General features: G+C 59.7%; 2 protein-coding genes across 10 annotated transcripts in view; both read left to right on the top strand.

Annotated features, from left to right (window-relative positions):
* The window catches only part of STK11IP (serine/threonine kinase 11 interacting protein), a 19767-nt gene extending 15271 nt beyond the window's left edge, over positions 1-4496 (top strand). The window contains exons 19-24 of the mRNA XM_075153053.1: positions 68-165; positions 342-520; positions 755-839; positions 1333-1415; positions 2961-3187; positions 3512-4496. Coding sequence (XP_075009154.1) covers positions 68-165; positions 342-520; positions 755-839; positions 1333-1415; positions 2961-3187; positions 3512-3652 — 813 coding nt within the window. The 3' untranslated portion in view covers positions 3653-4496. The remainder of the gene's footprint in view (positions 1-67; positions 166-341; positions 521-754; positions 840-1332; positions 1416-2960; positions 3188-3511) is intronic.
* Positions 2973-16071, top strand: LOC142083533 (gap junction gamma-1 protein-like). Of its 9 annotated transcripts, XM_075153060.1 has the most exons (4): positions 4660-4766; positions 13430-13613; positions 13744-14951; positions 15070-16071. In XM_075153060.1, the coding sequence occupies exons 3-4, from the start codon at positions 13769-13771 to the stop codon at positions 15075-15077; spliced, it is 1191 nt and encodes a 396-aa protein (XP_075009161.1). In that variant the 5' UTR covers positions 4660-4766; positions 13430-13613; positions 13744-13768; the 3' UTR covers positions 15078-16071. The 9 variants fall into 9 exon arrangements, with proteins under 9 accessions (XP_075009158.1, XP_075009160.1, XP_075009162.1 ...); XM_075153057.1 differs by lacking the exons at positions 4660-4766; positions 13430-13613 and adding an exon at positions 2973-3187; XM_075153059.1 differs by lacking the exons at positions 4660-4766; positions 13430-13613 and adding an exon at positions 3548-3633.

Genomic DNA, 16071 nt, shown 5'->3' with positions numbered 1-16071 from the left:
CGGTCCTTTCCATGGGTGGGCTGGCAAGGGGCAGGCCGTTGCTGTGACCCACCTCTCTGTGCTCTAGGTGGTCATGGTGAAGTTTGGCCGACAAGGAGAGTTCCTCTCAATCCTGGTTGCCTCTGATCTCAAGATTTATGTTCTGGAAGTCACTGGGGTTATCAGGTGAGGAGAATGGTGGCAAGTGAGTGCTGGGTAGTGCCAGCCTGTGCTGGCCTTACCCTGGAGGTGTGGTGACATGCAAAGGCTCTTCTGGCAACTCCTCCCTCCCCCACTGCAATCTGATGTGGGAGAGGAGACGGGGCAGCCTGCTGCAGCTGAGGGCTGTGCTCTGTGATTAGGGGACAACCTGCAGACTGGCTGAAGAAGAATGACTCTCACTACCTGTCTGATATTTCCCATCTGGAAGTGGGACTCTGCCACCAGAGCTTGCGAATGGAGTTTGAGAATCCAAAAGCCTCCTACAATCTGCTGATCCGGAACCAAAGCTGCTGTGACCAGTTCCTGCAGACCCTGACATGTAAGAGTAGCGGGGGCGGGGGAGGGAGAGGATTTGGAAGATTTGCTCTTGGAGAGCTGTAGTTGGATGTATGTTGGATATCCACTTCTTGCCAGCTCCGAAAAAAGTTCGGGGAGAAACCCCACTGGCATCATAGCTTCCAGTGCCTCTCCATAGACTAGAGAACCATCCTGAGCTGTTATGTCCTGCCCTTGGGCTTGCAGTAAAAGATGTGTACCTTCTCTCCCTCCTTAGATCTCATGCAAGAGCTGCCTGCTAAGCACAGGAGTAAGGTGAAGGAAATCCCCACTGTGGAAATGAACCCACAACATTGGCTATGGTAAGAACAGCCTCTGAGAGGTTGGGGGTTCAAATAGAAGAGGATGTCTGCTTGTCCAGCAGTGCCTGGGAAGCGTAGTACTCAAAACAGGGCAGCACAGGAGGAGGCACCACTGGAGCAGCAGCCAGGCCTACGTTACAGGTTTAAGGCAGCTGGCTCAGGTGCCTGCTGCACAGGGGGGTGAGCAGGCAAAGGGATGTCACGGACTGAGCCAGGCTGGGCAACTCCAGCTCTCCTGGAGGAGCCTGAGCAGAATATAACGGAGGGAGGAAAAGGGGGAGGCATAGAGTTGGCTCCTCCCTTGCGAGAAGCATTTGGTTCCTAGCTGGCAAGGTGGTGGGCAGAGTAACAAGAGAGAGAGGAATTTAGCAACATCTGGAAGAGATGGGTCCCTCCCATCCTCAAGAGGACAGTGAACAGTAGCTAGTTCACAGCAAGCCGAGACTCGAAACAGAGCAATTCCTTGACCGGCCTGCTGTTGTATCTCCTCTAGGCCTCTGCTGGACTCTAAGACCACAGTTTCTGCAGCTGCAAATGACACTTGTTTCTTCTACCTGCTGGCCTACCTGATCCAAGGTACAGAAGATCTCAGTGGCCAGGTGTCCCACACCTTGTGCTGTCTGCTTATATGCTTGTGTTTTTAGTGTACAGTCTGTGGGAACAGAGCTGGGCCATTGCAGCAGAGATGGGGCGGGGGCATGGGTGAGGGCTTTTTTTTTTTTTTTTTTTAAAGTGCTGAGACATGCAGGGTAGCAGCGTGCTTCTTCCTATATATCCAATGAGTCTCCCAGCCCTTTTTGATGTGGAAGTCCAGGCTCCAGGGAGCAGTTGGTCTTGCACACCAGGTTTGGTGACAACTCAGAATGGCTTCTGAGAAGCTGGAAATGATCTAAGGGCTGGATCGTTGCCCTGAGCTGAGGGAAAGCTGAGGGGTTATACACACAGCTGGTTTGTGTGAGGAGCTGAAAGGCTCCTCGGTTTGGGAAAACAGAAGCAGGTGTCCGGAACTTGAGACCGTAGGACAGGAGCAGCCTGCTGGAGCCTACCAAGTCCTGTCCCAGGGCTTGCTGAGGGCCACATGTGCTAAACCTGGGATTTGAGTCTTCAGTGAACAATTCCAGTGTCATCTTAGCTTGGGACACTGAAAAAATCAACCTAGCTGTTAATCACATTCTGACCAATTTGTTACTGCTCTTGCATCCTCCTTCCCCATTGGCCATTGGGGAGGAGTGAGAGAACGAGAATGAGAAGGAATCTGTGGGAAGTATGTTTATTGGTCTCCTCAAGCTGAACAAATAGCCTGTGGGAGGGAGAACTTAAAGTGCGTTTTTCTTACTCTACAGTTTTTCCTCCTTTTTTAGAGTATGGTGCCCAAAACAGGACACAGTTCCAGCTGAGGCCTCACTGCCAAGTAGACAGGGCTAATTAAACATCGCAATTTCTGATATTCCTACTAATTCCCCAGAGTGAGATGTGACAAGAAAAGCAACACGTTGCTGTAGCAGACTGTGATCCCCTGTGACCTCAGCCAGTTCTGCTAGTGGTTCCCTATTTCTGTGCATCTGACTTATTCCCAAGTTCCAGTGCTTTTCCTTTGCATCCACTGAAATCAGCTGGGTGATATTTATGCTCCCTACAGTTTATCAAAATTACTTTGCTTCCTGCCATACTTATGACACATCCCAACTTGGTATTAAACTTTATGTGTGTGCTCTTTGTTCCAACCATCAGATATCTCCAGCCAGACGAATTCAGGCCAAAAAAGGCAGCCTTTCAGCTGGAGCTGCTGGCTTTTAACTAAGGAGTAGTAAAGTGTTGTTTAAGACGTCAAAGGACTCAAGTGTCTTTTCACACCTCACATGAGGAACGTAGGCTGGACAAGGCTTGCTGGGTGGTGGTCTTTCATATGCATGCTCCTGCAATGAGCTTGGATAAACTGGTCAAGCCTAGCCACATTTAGATACCCTGCTCCCCTTCTTCAGTCAGGAAGCTGGATAAGGCTGTTCACCCAGTTACTGTTGCTGGAAAGGATTTCCCTAGGGGAGGAATGGAAAGCAAAGCTGGTTCTGTGGTGACTCAGGCTCTCAGCAAAGCCTCTCCTATTCCCTCGTATCCTTTTAGGGGCATCTGCTTTCCCTGTGACCCTGCTGAGCACCCGAAGCATGCTGTTTCTGCTGGAGGAGAATCACCAGTGGCAGGTGCAGTCCTCCTTGGATGAAGACCATGAGACAGAAACGCCTCCTAGGAGCAACATCCAGTTGAAGGAGAAGCAGCCGATCAGCAGTATTAGCAATGTCATAACCTATCGCCTCTGTCCTTGTGACATCAAGCTGATGCTTTATGATGAGGTAACCAGGAGGTGGTCATGGGACACACAAGATGCTGGGGGCTGGATTGTGCTTGGATCCTGTTCCTCCCAAGAGTATCTTGGGGCTGTCATCTCCCATCCTAACCTAGGGCCTTGTACCGCAGAGGCAGGAGAGCACAGTGAATCGCTGCTGCACAAAAGTCGTGCAGGGACACTTCCGCGGCTGGCAGCAGAGAGGGAGGAGGATGTCACTTAGGAATTGGGAGGAGCTGGCAGCTGCGCTGGGGAATGGCGGCTCAGGGCTGATCAGTGCCTTTGAGCCTAGGCCCTGCTCATCCGCCTCCCTCTCTTTCCTCCCTCCCAGGTGCTGAAGGTGGAGAGCACTTGGCACATCCGCACAGAGTGCCCTCAGCTCCTGGTGGAGCTGGTGGAGTGGATCCGCGGGCCCTGGGAGGAGATGTTCTCAATCGAGCTACGGAGGGCTGTGTACGAGGGACTGGAGTGAGCTTGCTGGCTGTAGGTGGGCAGGACTTGGAGCCAAGAGTGCTGCTGTGCTGGCAGTGGTGCACAAGTGTCTCCCACTCCTATCTGACCTTGCTGTCCTGTGGCCTCTGCTTTCTACTCTACTCTTGCCCCTGGCCCTTTTTGGTGAGGAGGAGGGGAGCACACGATGGTCCAGACTGCACAGTCATTCACTTGCACTGGGCTGGCCATGGAAGGAGGAGGTGGAGGGTGTTCCCTTTAATACTGCATAAGCTACACAGAGTTTTAACTTGGCAGTGTCTGCTAGTCTCCTTCAGGGTCACATGGAGTGTCACTGAAGGAGGAGGGGAGCCAGGGCAGAGCATGTTCAGTGGGACATGCTGTGGTACTAGGCAAACAGCAGGCCAGAGGCAGTTGGGCGCTGTGGTCTTTCTAGCAGGTGTATTTGCTGCCTTCTTAGCTGTCTCAGAACAGCTGCCGTTATCTGCTGCTGATTTTTTTTTTTTTCTTTTCCTCCCCCTCCCTCTTGTCCATGGCTTCCCTAAAGCTGCCTGCTTCAAACAGGAGCCTGACTGCACAAGGAGATGAGGCTTGTTGTACTAATAACCCCACAGAGAGCCCCCACCTGCCTGCCTGGCGGGGCATGGCTAAGTCTGCTGCTGTAGTCTTTCACTGTCACTGGGGAGGGAGGAGCTGTGAGGCTCTTAGCACAGAAACTTGTTACGCGTCGCTAAGGGGTCAGGACCCTGTTGGGCACTGGCGGGTAAAAGTGAGGCTTAGGGTTTTCTGAGCAGTCCAAAAGCAAGAGTCTATTTTAACATGAGTTTTACTATTTTCTATTGTAATAAAAGCTTATATTTATTGAATTGTCACGTTTTCCTTGTTTCATCCTCTTCCACTGCTGTAATGTCTTTGTAAGGTCTTGCATACTAGCTTTGCAGCAGCCTCAAGGGTTCCACAACATCTCGCAGGGTTCGAGCCATTCTCCCGCTCCTGTTCAGGGTGGGTACTGATGGGCTGCTAGACTAATCTTCACCTGCCTGGCTCCCAAGCAGCGACCGAGGAACAAGGCCCAAACAGGATCAGACTGACAGCAGATACTGGTTGTGTTGTTCTCCTGTGACAGTCGCCCTCAGGTGAGCATCCTGTTTGCTTCCAGCCCCCGCTTACTGGCTGTACAGGCCCTCCGAGGCATGCCTCTCACAGGAGCTGTTGCTGCTGTGGCTGTGGAGGTGGGAATACCTACCCCCAGGTTCTTCCCTGTACCAGGCTTTACCTTGTCTCAACCTCTCCTGCACAGAGTTAAATGCAGCTGAAAAAATGGTGCTGCCTGGCCTGGGCTTGCTGTGTCACAGGGCCTCTGCACCCTGCCCAGTGAAGAGCAAGTGGAGATGCTGTGTTCCGATGCAGCTGAAGCTCCCTGTTGGGGTGAGCAGAAATGGGCCTGTGACATTGAGGTGTTGCCAGGTGGGATCTGATACCCCGAGCGGGGACCTTTACTGATGGTTGCTTTTCCCAGAGCAGTGTCTCTGTCTTGCTATGACTGTTCAATGCACGGTTTCAGGGCAAGTTTTCCAACTCCTGAATCCTTGGTGACAAAACCTCTTTTATGGCGAGGAGATCTTGATTTCTTTAAAGACGTGTATTTGTCATTCAGTGTCCTGATGCCTATTTTCTCTGGTTACTGAGCATGGCAGCTCTTTGCAACAGTCTCTACGACATCCAAACCTTCCACATACCCTAAGCTGGTGTCTGTGGCTTCAGCTTCTTTCATCTAGAAAACAGCAGTGACTGGGTCCCACAGCATCCTGCCGCTCCAGTCTCACCTGGTCAGAGGAGATAAAGTTTCCCTCCCTGCTCAAACCCAGCTATGCCATCCTCATAGCCTTAGGAGAGCGGGGAGTTCAGCTGCCATACTTTGTAGTGGTCTGAAGGCCACCTCGCAGCAGGCTGTTGGATGTTCTTGGAATCGCTGTACTATTAGACTTTCTCCTGTCACTTCCAGAAGCAGTTGAGTTGCTGAAGGCCTGCAGTGGCCGATATTTTTATCTAGCCTTCTATAGACTTGATTGACAAGATCTATACTGTCTTGAGGCAGATGTCACAATGCATTCCACTTTCTCCCCTCTTCCTAAATGGGCATATGGCTGCTGCTCTCCGTTCCTTTGGAGCAATCTCAGATCGCAAGCGGGAGTGAGCTCAGTGGAAGCGCTGCCAGCACCTAGCACTTTGTCCAGGGGAAGGAGTCTGAGAGAGCTGAGCCAGTAAAGACCAGTAAGGGTTTTCCGTCTTCATCTTGCCATTTAAGGAGCTTGTGTAAGTACTGTCTTCACCTTCTATAGCTGCATTTTTCACAAAGGGTAAGAGTCAAAATTGGAGTTATTGGACCAGCTCATTGATGTCTCTTCTGCGTAAGCTGATCCCCTGAAAAAGCCCATCCCTGGAGCTTGCTTTTTCCATCTTGGCTGAGCCGCACCTTTGCTCTGCCACGCCAGTGTCTGGGTATCTGTTGAGGGGCCTGACAAAGTGTGGACTGCCAGAACCAAAAGTTTCAGCTGTGTGCCACGACAGCTGGTTAAACCATGACAGCCTGTCCGTAGCTCTTCTCAAGCTCTTCCTGGTTTTTACTGCAGAAGTGACTACTCATTTGCTTCTGCTTCTTGCCATGACCCTGCCCTCAGCTCAGCACTAGCCTTTTGGTCCCGTTAACAGCTCCCTGCTCTTCTGCATTCCTCCAGCTACTGACAGGGAAGCTCACATGTGCTGCCACAACCTGTCTCCTGCCTCTTGATGAAACACTTGCTTTGTTTTCCCTTAGGGTTTTGTCCTGGTGGTTACCAGATTAACCCCTTTGTGGTTAATTTGTGATCATGAACACTTGGCTGTGGGGCTCCTCGCGCTAGGCCCAGTGATAGGATTAACTGGCCTCATTGCATCAGCTGGGTGTGTGCAGGGCTTCCCGGACACCCTCCTCCACTCTGGCACTGCAGGCAGCTCCGACTGATGGCTGTGCAGGAACAGGGACTGCATAGGAGAGCCAGGGTCTGTGGAAAGGTGTGACAGCTGTTGAACCAGCTGCAGATGTCTTCTGCCTGTCACAGCTCTGAGCACGCAGTCCCCCAGCTGTGCTCTTAGACGCTCTCTGTTTTCCCCCTCCTTCCCCTCTCCTTTTCTGGGTGCGCTTGGCTCCAGCGCTCAGCTGCTAGCATGGAGCAAGGCTGGTCTGAATCTCAGCATTTCCCTGCCTGCATCTGCCTGGAGCAGGCTCTTCTCGAGGTGTGTGTAGCTGGAGGGATGCCTAGGCCTGGGGTGGCCGCAGGGCTCCGGAGGCAGGCTGCAGGCAGCCCCAGGCAGCTGTGGGCTCAGGCCTCAGGCTGGCCATTGCCATGAGCCTGAAGCTACCACCACTTTTCCACAGGCACGTACCAGCCCTGCCTTACTTTGCTGTTCAGCTCATCGATGAAAATGATGCCTCAGTCACGGGTTTGGCTATTTCAGTGCTTCCTACTCCGTGTCTCTGCCTTCTAAACCAGTACTGCCTTGAGCATACATAGCCTGTGGGTTAGCTGTCAGCCCCCTTGCACTGTGTCTAACTAACGAAGCCTTGTTTCTAATCAAACTGGGTGACTGGAGGGACTGGTCATTTACTTTGAGCAGAATATCCCTACTGGCCTCATCTCCAGGGAACTGGAGATGTAGCACCAAAAGGCACACATTCCCTGCGGCTTGCAGACCTTCCTGGCCAGCTCCATCCCTCCTGCGGGTGCCAGCGCTCCTTACCCAGCTTACAGAGCAATGGCCCGGGGCCGTGTAAACCCCTTCCCTTTGGGCTGCCCTCCAGCTTGGCTGGCAGGGGAAGAGCAGCGAGCACAGGCTGGGCTTGAGTGCCACGTGCGGTACCGGGGTGCTGGCACAAGTCAGCACCCAGGAACTCGGAAGGAGATCCTAGCAGGAGGGAGGTGAGCAGGGGCTTTGCCACGTACCCCTTGCTGTGCTTCATAATCAAGCAGGGAGGGAAGGGACTTTATTTTGAAGCCATCCCAGCCTACTCTTGGCTGTGTTAAAGGGGACGGTCATTGCCCTTTGTGCTCCTGCGACGGAGCGTGCCTCTGCCTGTTATCAGAAGGTTATTAAGCTACTTGTGGAGCCGTCCTGTATCAGGACAAACAGTCCCTAATAGAGCTGTCTGCTCCCTGTCCCAGTGCCAGCCCAGTTGTTTAATCTGGGAAGAGCATGTGTGATGCTGAGGACTCGCGCTGCCCACCTGCAGCCCTGCCAGCCTGCAGGTCTGCTCGGGGAGGGTGGAGCAAGCTCTCCCCTCCCTCATCCTGCTGCCGAGCACCAGCTGGGCAGGGTCCACGCTGCCCTGCAGCAAACACGCCTGGGGTGCCTGGCCCCACCATCTGCTGCGCTGCTACTGTCCCCAGAAGCAGAGGCAGTTGTAGCAGGGCCCAGCCCGTCCTGCCCTATAGATTAGGGCAGGAGCTGAGGCTGCTAGTGAGAGCCAGACTGGGCTCCGTGCCCTCCCTGGCACCCTGTGTCCAGCAGCCAAGGCAGGGTCTGGTGGTGGAGTCCCTGGGGGTGCCTCCATCACGTCACTGTGGCTGAGCAGCGAGCAGGGGCTGCTTGTGGGAGCTCTTGCTGCGTCCTTCCTGAGCTGTAGCATTTGTCCCAGAAGTGGATGTTCTCCTTATCCCTGCGTTTACACTCCTCCTCAGCCGTATCTCCTCGATTACCGGCTCCCCTCGCTCTTGCCAGGCCATGCAGCTATCCTGCCATGCTCCACATACTTGCTCCAGCTCTGGGCTCTGCCCCACAGACTTAGTGGTTTGGGGCTGATCCTGGTTTTTGTGGTTGGTGACGGTGCTCCTGTTTCCTCTGCAAAGCTCGTCTCTGAGCTGGACCCCGCAAGGCTGCTGGTCTTGCACATCCTTCCTGCCCGCGATGGGCCCGGGCTCTGTCAGCCTCAGCTGATGTGGGAAGGGATGAGGGTGGGCAACACCCTTCGCCCACCACCTTCCTTTCCCGGCTGTTGTGGGTTTGGCCTCTGCCCCAGTCTGAAAGGGTGGTGCCTGTGTAGGCACTCAGGTGTTGCAAGCTCAAGATGAGGGTAGAGCTCAGGGACACACAGGGCACTGTCGCGGGGGAAGCGGGAGGGCTCTGACACCAATGGCCGGATGCTGGCAAGCACAGTAACGCCTGTCCGCGGGGGGTGTCCGACACCAGGCTCTGGGCCTGGCCTCCCGAGGCCAGCTCTGCCCCGTAGCCCAGGCGTGGGCTGAGCTGCGCTGTGCAAAAATGCTGCTGCTGCGGCAGCTGTACCTGGCCCTGGCCCAACAAGCGGCTTTGTTCTGGGTGCAACGGCCTCTGTTTGCAGTGCCTCAGTGGGTCACGCTCTCCAGTTTAATGTGAGGCTGCTGTGGGGGCTTGTTCTTAACGCACTGAGCACCAGAGTCAGAGTCACGTAGGTTCCTTACCCCTGGCAAACTGCTCGGCTGCCTGGGGGTGAAGCCAGGCTGGAGGCAAGACTTAGGAGCGCTTGAAAACTAGTGGTGACTGTGGGGAAGGAAAACCCCAAGCCGCTTTAACCGCCTGGCAGGAGGTTCAACATAGGCCGTGTGCTGTTTGCCCTCCCCAGCAGGTCCTCCCCAGCCTGCCGGGACATGGCCCTCGTGCTGGCAGCCCCCTGCTCTGCTCCCACCTCTCTGTGCCGCACTGCGGGTGCCACTTGCCTGCAGCCCAGACTCCCTCCCTGGCCCTGAACGCTTCCCTGCATCCTTCCAAAAGCTTGAGTTTCTGTGCTTAGCTTGCTGTCTCCCTGCATCTACCTCCGCCTGTTGCTCCTGGCCTGGGATGGAGACTGTGCCCTGGCATGCAACATGCATTTCCCCTTCCAGAAATGTTAGTCCCTCACTTGCGTGCGTGGGGGCAGGATTCAATGGAAAGTGTTTCTTCATGGCCAGGTCAAATCCCTTTCCTTCTGCTGCAGCTCTCCCTCCATATGGCTGAAGCTGTCACCTGGGAAGGACCCATCCATGAGCAGGGTGGAAGGAAGGATTGAGCAACAAAGCCCCAAAGCGGGGCCCTTTCCCCCGTCCTCTTGTGCACACACCTGCGCCCATGTCGGGGTGCAGCACGCTGCTCTGGGGGGCTCTAGTTGCCCTCCTGCACTGTGCAGGGGCAGTGCCGTGGTGGCTCTTGCTGATTTAGGGAAGCGGCAGGGCTGCCGTTACTCAGCAGACCCAGAATAACCAAAAACCCATATCGGATGCGGTGGCCCTGCTTCCCACCCCGCTCCTTGCCCCAGGGGTTACTCAGCCCTCCTGCAGCCAGCCCCCGGAGCTGCCTGCGGGAGGTGGGTGGAGGCGCTGCACCCACCAGTGCCTGCTCACGGAAACCCTTCTGCAGGAGGGAGCACGTGTTTCAGTGGGGAGAAGCAGTGTTTCACGAGCTTACGCAGACACCAGTTTCCCCCCAGCTATTCGGGTTGCGAAAGGCAGCCCAGCATCCCTCCCCATCCCCACACAAGGGTGCAAGGATGGGGTGCTCCGCCCAGGACATCAAGGGCGTGGTTGGCCCAGCACGAGGGCTCAGCCCCGACAAAATCCCCCAGAGCTAATTTTAGCAGTGCAGAAAGTGAGTGGCCGGGGTGCTCTTGCGGAGGGACAGCCCACGGCTCCAAGGTGGTGACTCAAAGCCACTGCTCTGGCCTTGGGAGAGCGGTGCTATTGCCCAGGACGAGCAGTGGTGGCTCTCTAAGGGCACATCTGGAGATGCTGCGTGCTCAGCCTGCTCCTGCTGCTGGGACCTGGCCTGGGGCACGAGAAACAGCACAGGCTTCAAAAGATTTGAAGCACATTCCCACCACACGGGCACATTTTGCTCCACCTTCCCACTGTGTGTGGGCCCACCTCTCCTCTGGTGCCACCAAGTCTCTCTTTTCTTCCATCCTCTCTCTTCACTGGGAGAGGAAGAATTTGGTGTTATGGGGGACAGGAGGTTATTGTCCAGGAGACTCTCATGGCTGGAGCGCTGGCTCCCACCTCTCCCCCTGCGGCCAGGCTCACCAGTGCTCCTTCGGAGGTGTTGCTCATCCCTGAACACCCCGCGGGCTGAGCCAGGGCCCCGGGGCTGGTGCTGCACCGGCCGTTCGGAGCGTTTCCCCGCAACGAGCAGGGAGCCGCAGCTTCGCACCTCGGCGGGGGCAGCATCGCAGGAGCCCACTTGCTCCCCGGGGGCAAAGGGTGGAGGGGGAGAGCCGGCCCACCGGGGGCTGGATGGGGCTGCCGGGGCCGGGAGCAGCAGGCGACGGGTGGTTTTCGGCGGCTGCCTGGAAAGCGGGGTTTGCCGCGCCTCATGTCGCCGACAGACGCGATGCTCGGGCGAGTTTCGGCCGGGGCAGGCCCCTGCCCGCAGCCCTGCGCGGCCTCCCGAGCCGCGGCGGAGAGGGGGCCGGGGCCGGGGCCGAGGCCGGGGCCCGGGGGCGGCAGCGCCCCGCCCGGCGGCTGAGTCACCCGGCGGGCGCGGGGCCGGCGGGGCCGGGGCGGAGCGGGACGGCAGCTCCGCGCCAAGTAGCGCGGCCGCAGGTCGGTGCGGGGCGGTCGGTGCGCACCGGCGGGCGGGCGTGGGGCGGGGCGGCCCCGGGCCCCTTTGTTCGGCGGGAGGCGGCGGCGCGCCGCCCCGCCGCTTTGTCCGCCGCTGCCGGCGGGAGCCGCTCGTCCCGGCACGCCGTGAGTGGGGCCGGGGAGCGGGGGGCTGCGAGAGGGCAGGGGTCGGTGGGGCTGGGGCTGGGGCTGGGGCAGGCAGGTGGGGCGGGCGTCGGTACCCCGGGAGGGCGGGGGGCTGCGGTCAGGGAGGCTGGGGGCCGCAGGCAGGGGGAATCGGGGGGGCTGGAGATCTCGGGCAGGCTGCGGTCAGCAGGGCTGGAGGTCCCTGGTGGGCTGGCGTCGGTGCGGCTGGGGACTCCGGGGGGGCCGGGGCTGGGTCCCCAGGCTGGCAGGGGTCAGTGGGTCCCAGCGTGGGCGGGCTGGGGTCAGTGGGACAGGGGTCTCTGGGCAGGCAGGGGCTGGCCCCGGGGTGCGCTGCCCGGTGCTGGGCCCTGATCTGATGTGGGCTGGGGAGGTGGGGTCCCTAGGCAGGGCGGGCTGGGTCAGAGGGATCCTGGGGGCCCCAGGCAGGGGGACCTGGGGTCGGTAGGGCTGGGATGTACGTGTAGGGCCTGGCCAAGGCACGTGGTGCTGGTCCTGACTCACGGCATGGCCGGGAGGCAGTGGGTGGCTTGGTCCCCCTCAGCAGAGAGCTGGGCTCTGGCTACCTGCCCTGGGGGGGCCCTGCGCCGGGCGGGGGAAAAGGGTGCGGGGAGCTCTGTTCTGCCCCAACCGTGCTCACTGCAGCTCCTGACCCACGCTGCTGTCTGTCCCCGTGTCACCTCACCTTGGCCACCACGGCGGTGCCCACGTGTGTGCTTTCCCTTTCCCTGGGCTTACCAGCTCCCGGGGCTGCACTCCTGCCTGGTCCCCGGGTCTTGTCCCCTGCCCCAGCCCCTCACCCTGGGGCCAGGCCGGTGTGCTGCTGCCAGGCAAGGGCTAAACGCAGACACAAAGCATCCTTCCAGTGGGGTCCTGGGGGAGAGGACCTCGCACCAAGGAGACGGGGCTGCAGCGAGACCTTGCAGGGTGTTCGACCACAGCAAGGTGGTGGCCCTGATGGGCTGGGTTTGCGTCCCTGGTGCCAGCTCGTGCCACCTCCCACAGCTCAGCGGGCTGTGCTGAGCACCAGGCCATCAGCGGGAGTGTGTCCTGGGTGCGGGTGCTTGTGCTGGAGAGGCTTTTCTGTTTAGGCGGGGTTGCTCGGGAGGCAAGCTGAGCTAAGCCAAAAAGATCCTCTTATTCTGGACGATAGTGGCGTGAGTGCAGCGGGAGCCATCGTCCTCAGGGACGTGCCCTGGCCGGAGGTGATGGGACGGGTCTGGCCAGAGCGCAGGCGAGGCGTGGGGGAGGCTGGGGGCTCCATGGGGACACATCCTTTCTGCTCGCCCCGGGCAGCCCTGCCACCTGCTGCCCTTGCATCAGCTCGTGCGCAAGCTGCTGAAACCGGGGGTGGCAGTGGGGTGTCTCCTCTTGCGTCTTCTCCTTTGGCCGGGAGCCACGACGCTGTCCTCGTAATTTCCTCCCTGACCTCTGGTGTCAGCTGCTTCGCTGGGACTTTGTGCAATTCCTTGACCGCCCCACGCTGCCCCTCGCCATCGCTCTCCTGCTCCGCTTCCCCCACCAGCCCTTGCTGCCGGGCTGCAGGCTGCTCTGAGCACCGGCCACTGCGGGCTTCGGGGGCTCTTAAGGATTGAGGGGTGGGGGTCCCAAAGGAGGGTGGGCACAGCGCCGAGGTTTGGTGGGGCAGAGTGATGCTGCATCTCTGCCGGCCCTCAAGGGAGAGCAATGCGGGGTGCAGAGGACCTGGCTTGTGGGCATACGGTGGGGGATGCTGCTCAGCGGGCCCCTCATTAGCCAGGGCTCGGGGCTGGCAGCTGCAGCGGGCCAGAGGGGCTGCTGGCACCCTGCCGTGCTGCCTGCGTGTTGTCTTCCTCCGGGGGCCCATGGACCCCCGTGGGAGGGTATGGGTACAGGTGCAGGGTGTGGTGCTGGTTGGGGACCTGCCCAGGACCAGGTGGCAGACGGGTGCCATGGCACCGGGGGCGGAGGAGGCGGTTCTGTCCCCTGCCTGTCCCCTCGCCCTCCCCAGCTGGCGCTGCCCCGTGCTGCTGTGTTTACCCTGACTGTGGCTGTGCTGACTCTTCCCCCAGATGTGTCCTGCAGGGGACGGGGATGTTCCAGCCTTTCCCCTGCTCCCCGGGTCCCCTCCACCCACCTGGCTGGCGGCAGGGCGGGAGCAGGATGCGGACGGGAGCGCGGGGAGGCGGCGCTGGGCAGGGGACGCGGTTTTGGGGAGATGACTGCCCGCACAGGACTCTGTTTGTGGACCTGTGGGTAAGGGAAGGGACGTCGGTGCTGGGAGAGGGAGAGGGACAGAGCTGGGGTGGTGGCTGGTGGTTTGGGGGGGCCTGGTGGGGTGCACGCGGATTTGCTCAGTGCCTGTTTGCCTGCCCCTTCCCCGCAGGGTTTGAGCCAACTGCCTGGCCAGGATGAGCTGGAGTTTCCTGACGCGGCTCCTAGAGGAGATCAACAACCACTCAACCTTTGTGGGCAAAATCTGGCTGACCGTCCTCATCGTCTTCCGCATCGTGCTGACGGCCGTGGGGGGCGAGTCCATCTACTACGACGAGCAGAGCAAGTTCGTCTGCAACACGCAGCAGCCGGGCTGCGAGAACGTCTGCTACGATGCCTTCGCCCCGCTCTCCCACGTCCGCTTCTGGATCTTCCAGATCATCATGGTGGCCACGCCATCAGTGCTCTACCTGGGCTTCGCCATGCACCGCATCGCCCGCATGCCCGAGTCCTCGCGGCGCAGGGCACCGGCAGCCCGGCGGGCACGCATGCCAGTGGTGCGCCGGGGAGCCGGGCGGGACTACGAGGAGGCGGAGGACGATAATGAAGAAGACCCCATGATTTTTGAGGAGATCGAGGTGGAGAAGGAGAAGAGCCCGGAGGGCGGAGAGAAGCATGACGGCCGGCGCCGCATCAAGCAGGACGGGCTGATGCGCGTCTATGTCCTGCACTTGCTGTGCCGCTCGCTGCTGGAGACGGCTTTCCTCTTCGGGCAGTACCTGCTGTACCGCTTCGAGGTGAGCCCCTCCTACGTCTGCAGCCGCAGCCCCTGCCCGCACACCGTCGACTGCTTTGTCTCCCGCCCCACCGAGAAGACCATCTTCCTCCTCGTCATGTACGCCGTCAGCGGGCTCTGCCTCTTCCTCAACCTCTGCGAGCTCGTGCACCTCGGCGTGGGGCGCATCCGGGACGCCCTGAGCCAGCCCGACGGCCCCCCGCTCCCGGCTGGCGGCAGCCCCGCGCCGCAGTACCCCAGGAAAGCCCCCGGCGCACCCCCCACCTACCACTCGCTGAAGAAGGAGCCGCCGCAAGCCCCGCTGCCCGACGGCAAGCTGGACTACCGGGAGAGCCTGGCCCAGGCGGCGGCGGCGGGGCGCTTCGCCCTGGCCGGGGCTCCCCCGGCGCACGAGCTGGACCGGCTGCGCGAGCACCTGCGCCTGGCCCAGGAGCACCTGGAGGTGGCCTTCCACCTCCAGCCCCCCCCGCGGCCCCCCAGCCCGGCCCGCAGCAGCAGCCCCGAGGCCAACGGCATCGCCGCCGAGCAGAACCGCCTCAACCTCGCCCACGAGAAGGGGACCGCCGCCTGCGAGAGGACCACGGGTGAGCCGGGGAGGGGGATGGATCCGGCTGACTGGGGTGGGGGTATGGGGGGCTTCCCCCGGGGAGGGGATGCCATTCCCTCCGGGGTGGGTGCTAACTTGCCTCTTGCTCCCCACAGGGCTGTGAGTGCCACCAGGGACGACGGCGGTGTCTGCCGGAGCGGCTGCTGCCGCCACCGCGGGACGGGCAGCCTGCCAGGGGCGCGGGGCGGAGGGTGATGCGTGCCTGTCCGGCGGGGCTGGCCGGGCAGCCCTGTCCCGGTGGGCTGCGGCAGGGATGGGGGCCTTGGGGGACGTTCCTACTTAATTTTCAAAAAGGGAATATCTTATTTTTGTACGTTTTTATAAACTCGTCAGCGTGCACCCTGGCATTTTTATACTCTGCTCCCGATCTCTGCTCTGGGCCTGTGCCCCCCCGTCTCCCGTTTCACCCCTTTTTCCTCCTCCCGCACCCATTTCCCACAGCATCTTCTCCTCCCACCTCCCCATGCCCTCCCGTCCCGCTGCCACCCGCCGCCCTCTGGCCGGCGCTGTGCATGTGCGGGCCATGCTGGTGATGCTGGTATTGCCCCCATGGTGCGGGGGCTTAGGGGAGCCGAGCCTGGGGGTCCGTCTGGCTGGGCCGAACCATGGGGCAGGGCGCTGGGCTGGCATCGCACTTGAAGCGGAGGGGACGGAAGGGGTCCTCGTGGCGCCGCTGCCTGAAAGTGCCGGTGTGGCCGGGGGGGCCATGCTGCGCGGCATCCTGGCACGGGGGGTGCGAGCCACAGGGCTGGCCTGCTGGAAAATGTCTGTGCAGAGGGCAGGGGCTGTCCTTCCTGCCGCCTCCGCCCCGCTGCCGGCCGGCCGCCCTTGGACCAAAGCCCATCCCCTCCCGCTCTGGCCGTGGGGCCGGGACCCCCTGCGTGGGGCCGGACCCTGGTCCCATGGTGGGGGGACACAGTGCCCCAAGCCGGGCTCGGCCGGGAGCCAGCGGGGAATTTCTCATCATCTCAGCCTGGGTCACACGAGGATTTTTGTAGCGTCGTTTTTTACTCAGAAATGATTGTCACTCTGTTTTTTCTTCTTTTTTTTTTTTTTACTATCTATATTAGTAAAGGCTGGAGACGTTTTGTACTGAA

Source organism: Calonectris borealis, chromosome 6 (genome assembly GCF_964195595.1).
Source record: "Calonectris borealis chromosome 6, bCalBor7.hap1.2, whole genome shotgun sequence".
In the NCBI taxonomy this organism is placed as follows: domain Eukaryota; kingdom Metazoa; phylum Chordata; class Aves; order Procellariiformes; family Procellariidae; genus Calonectris; species Calonectris borealis.
Note: the sequence above shows the minus strand (reverse complement) of the source record. Positions and strands in the feature narration are given on the sequence as shown.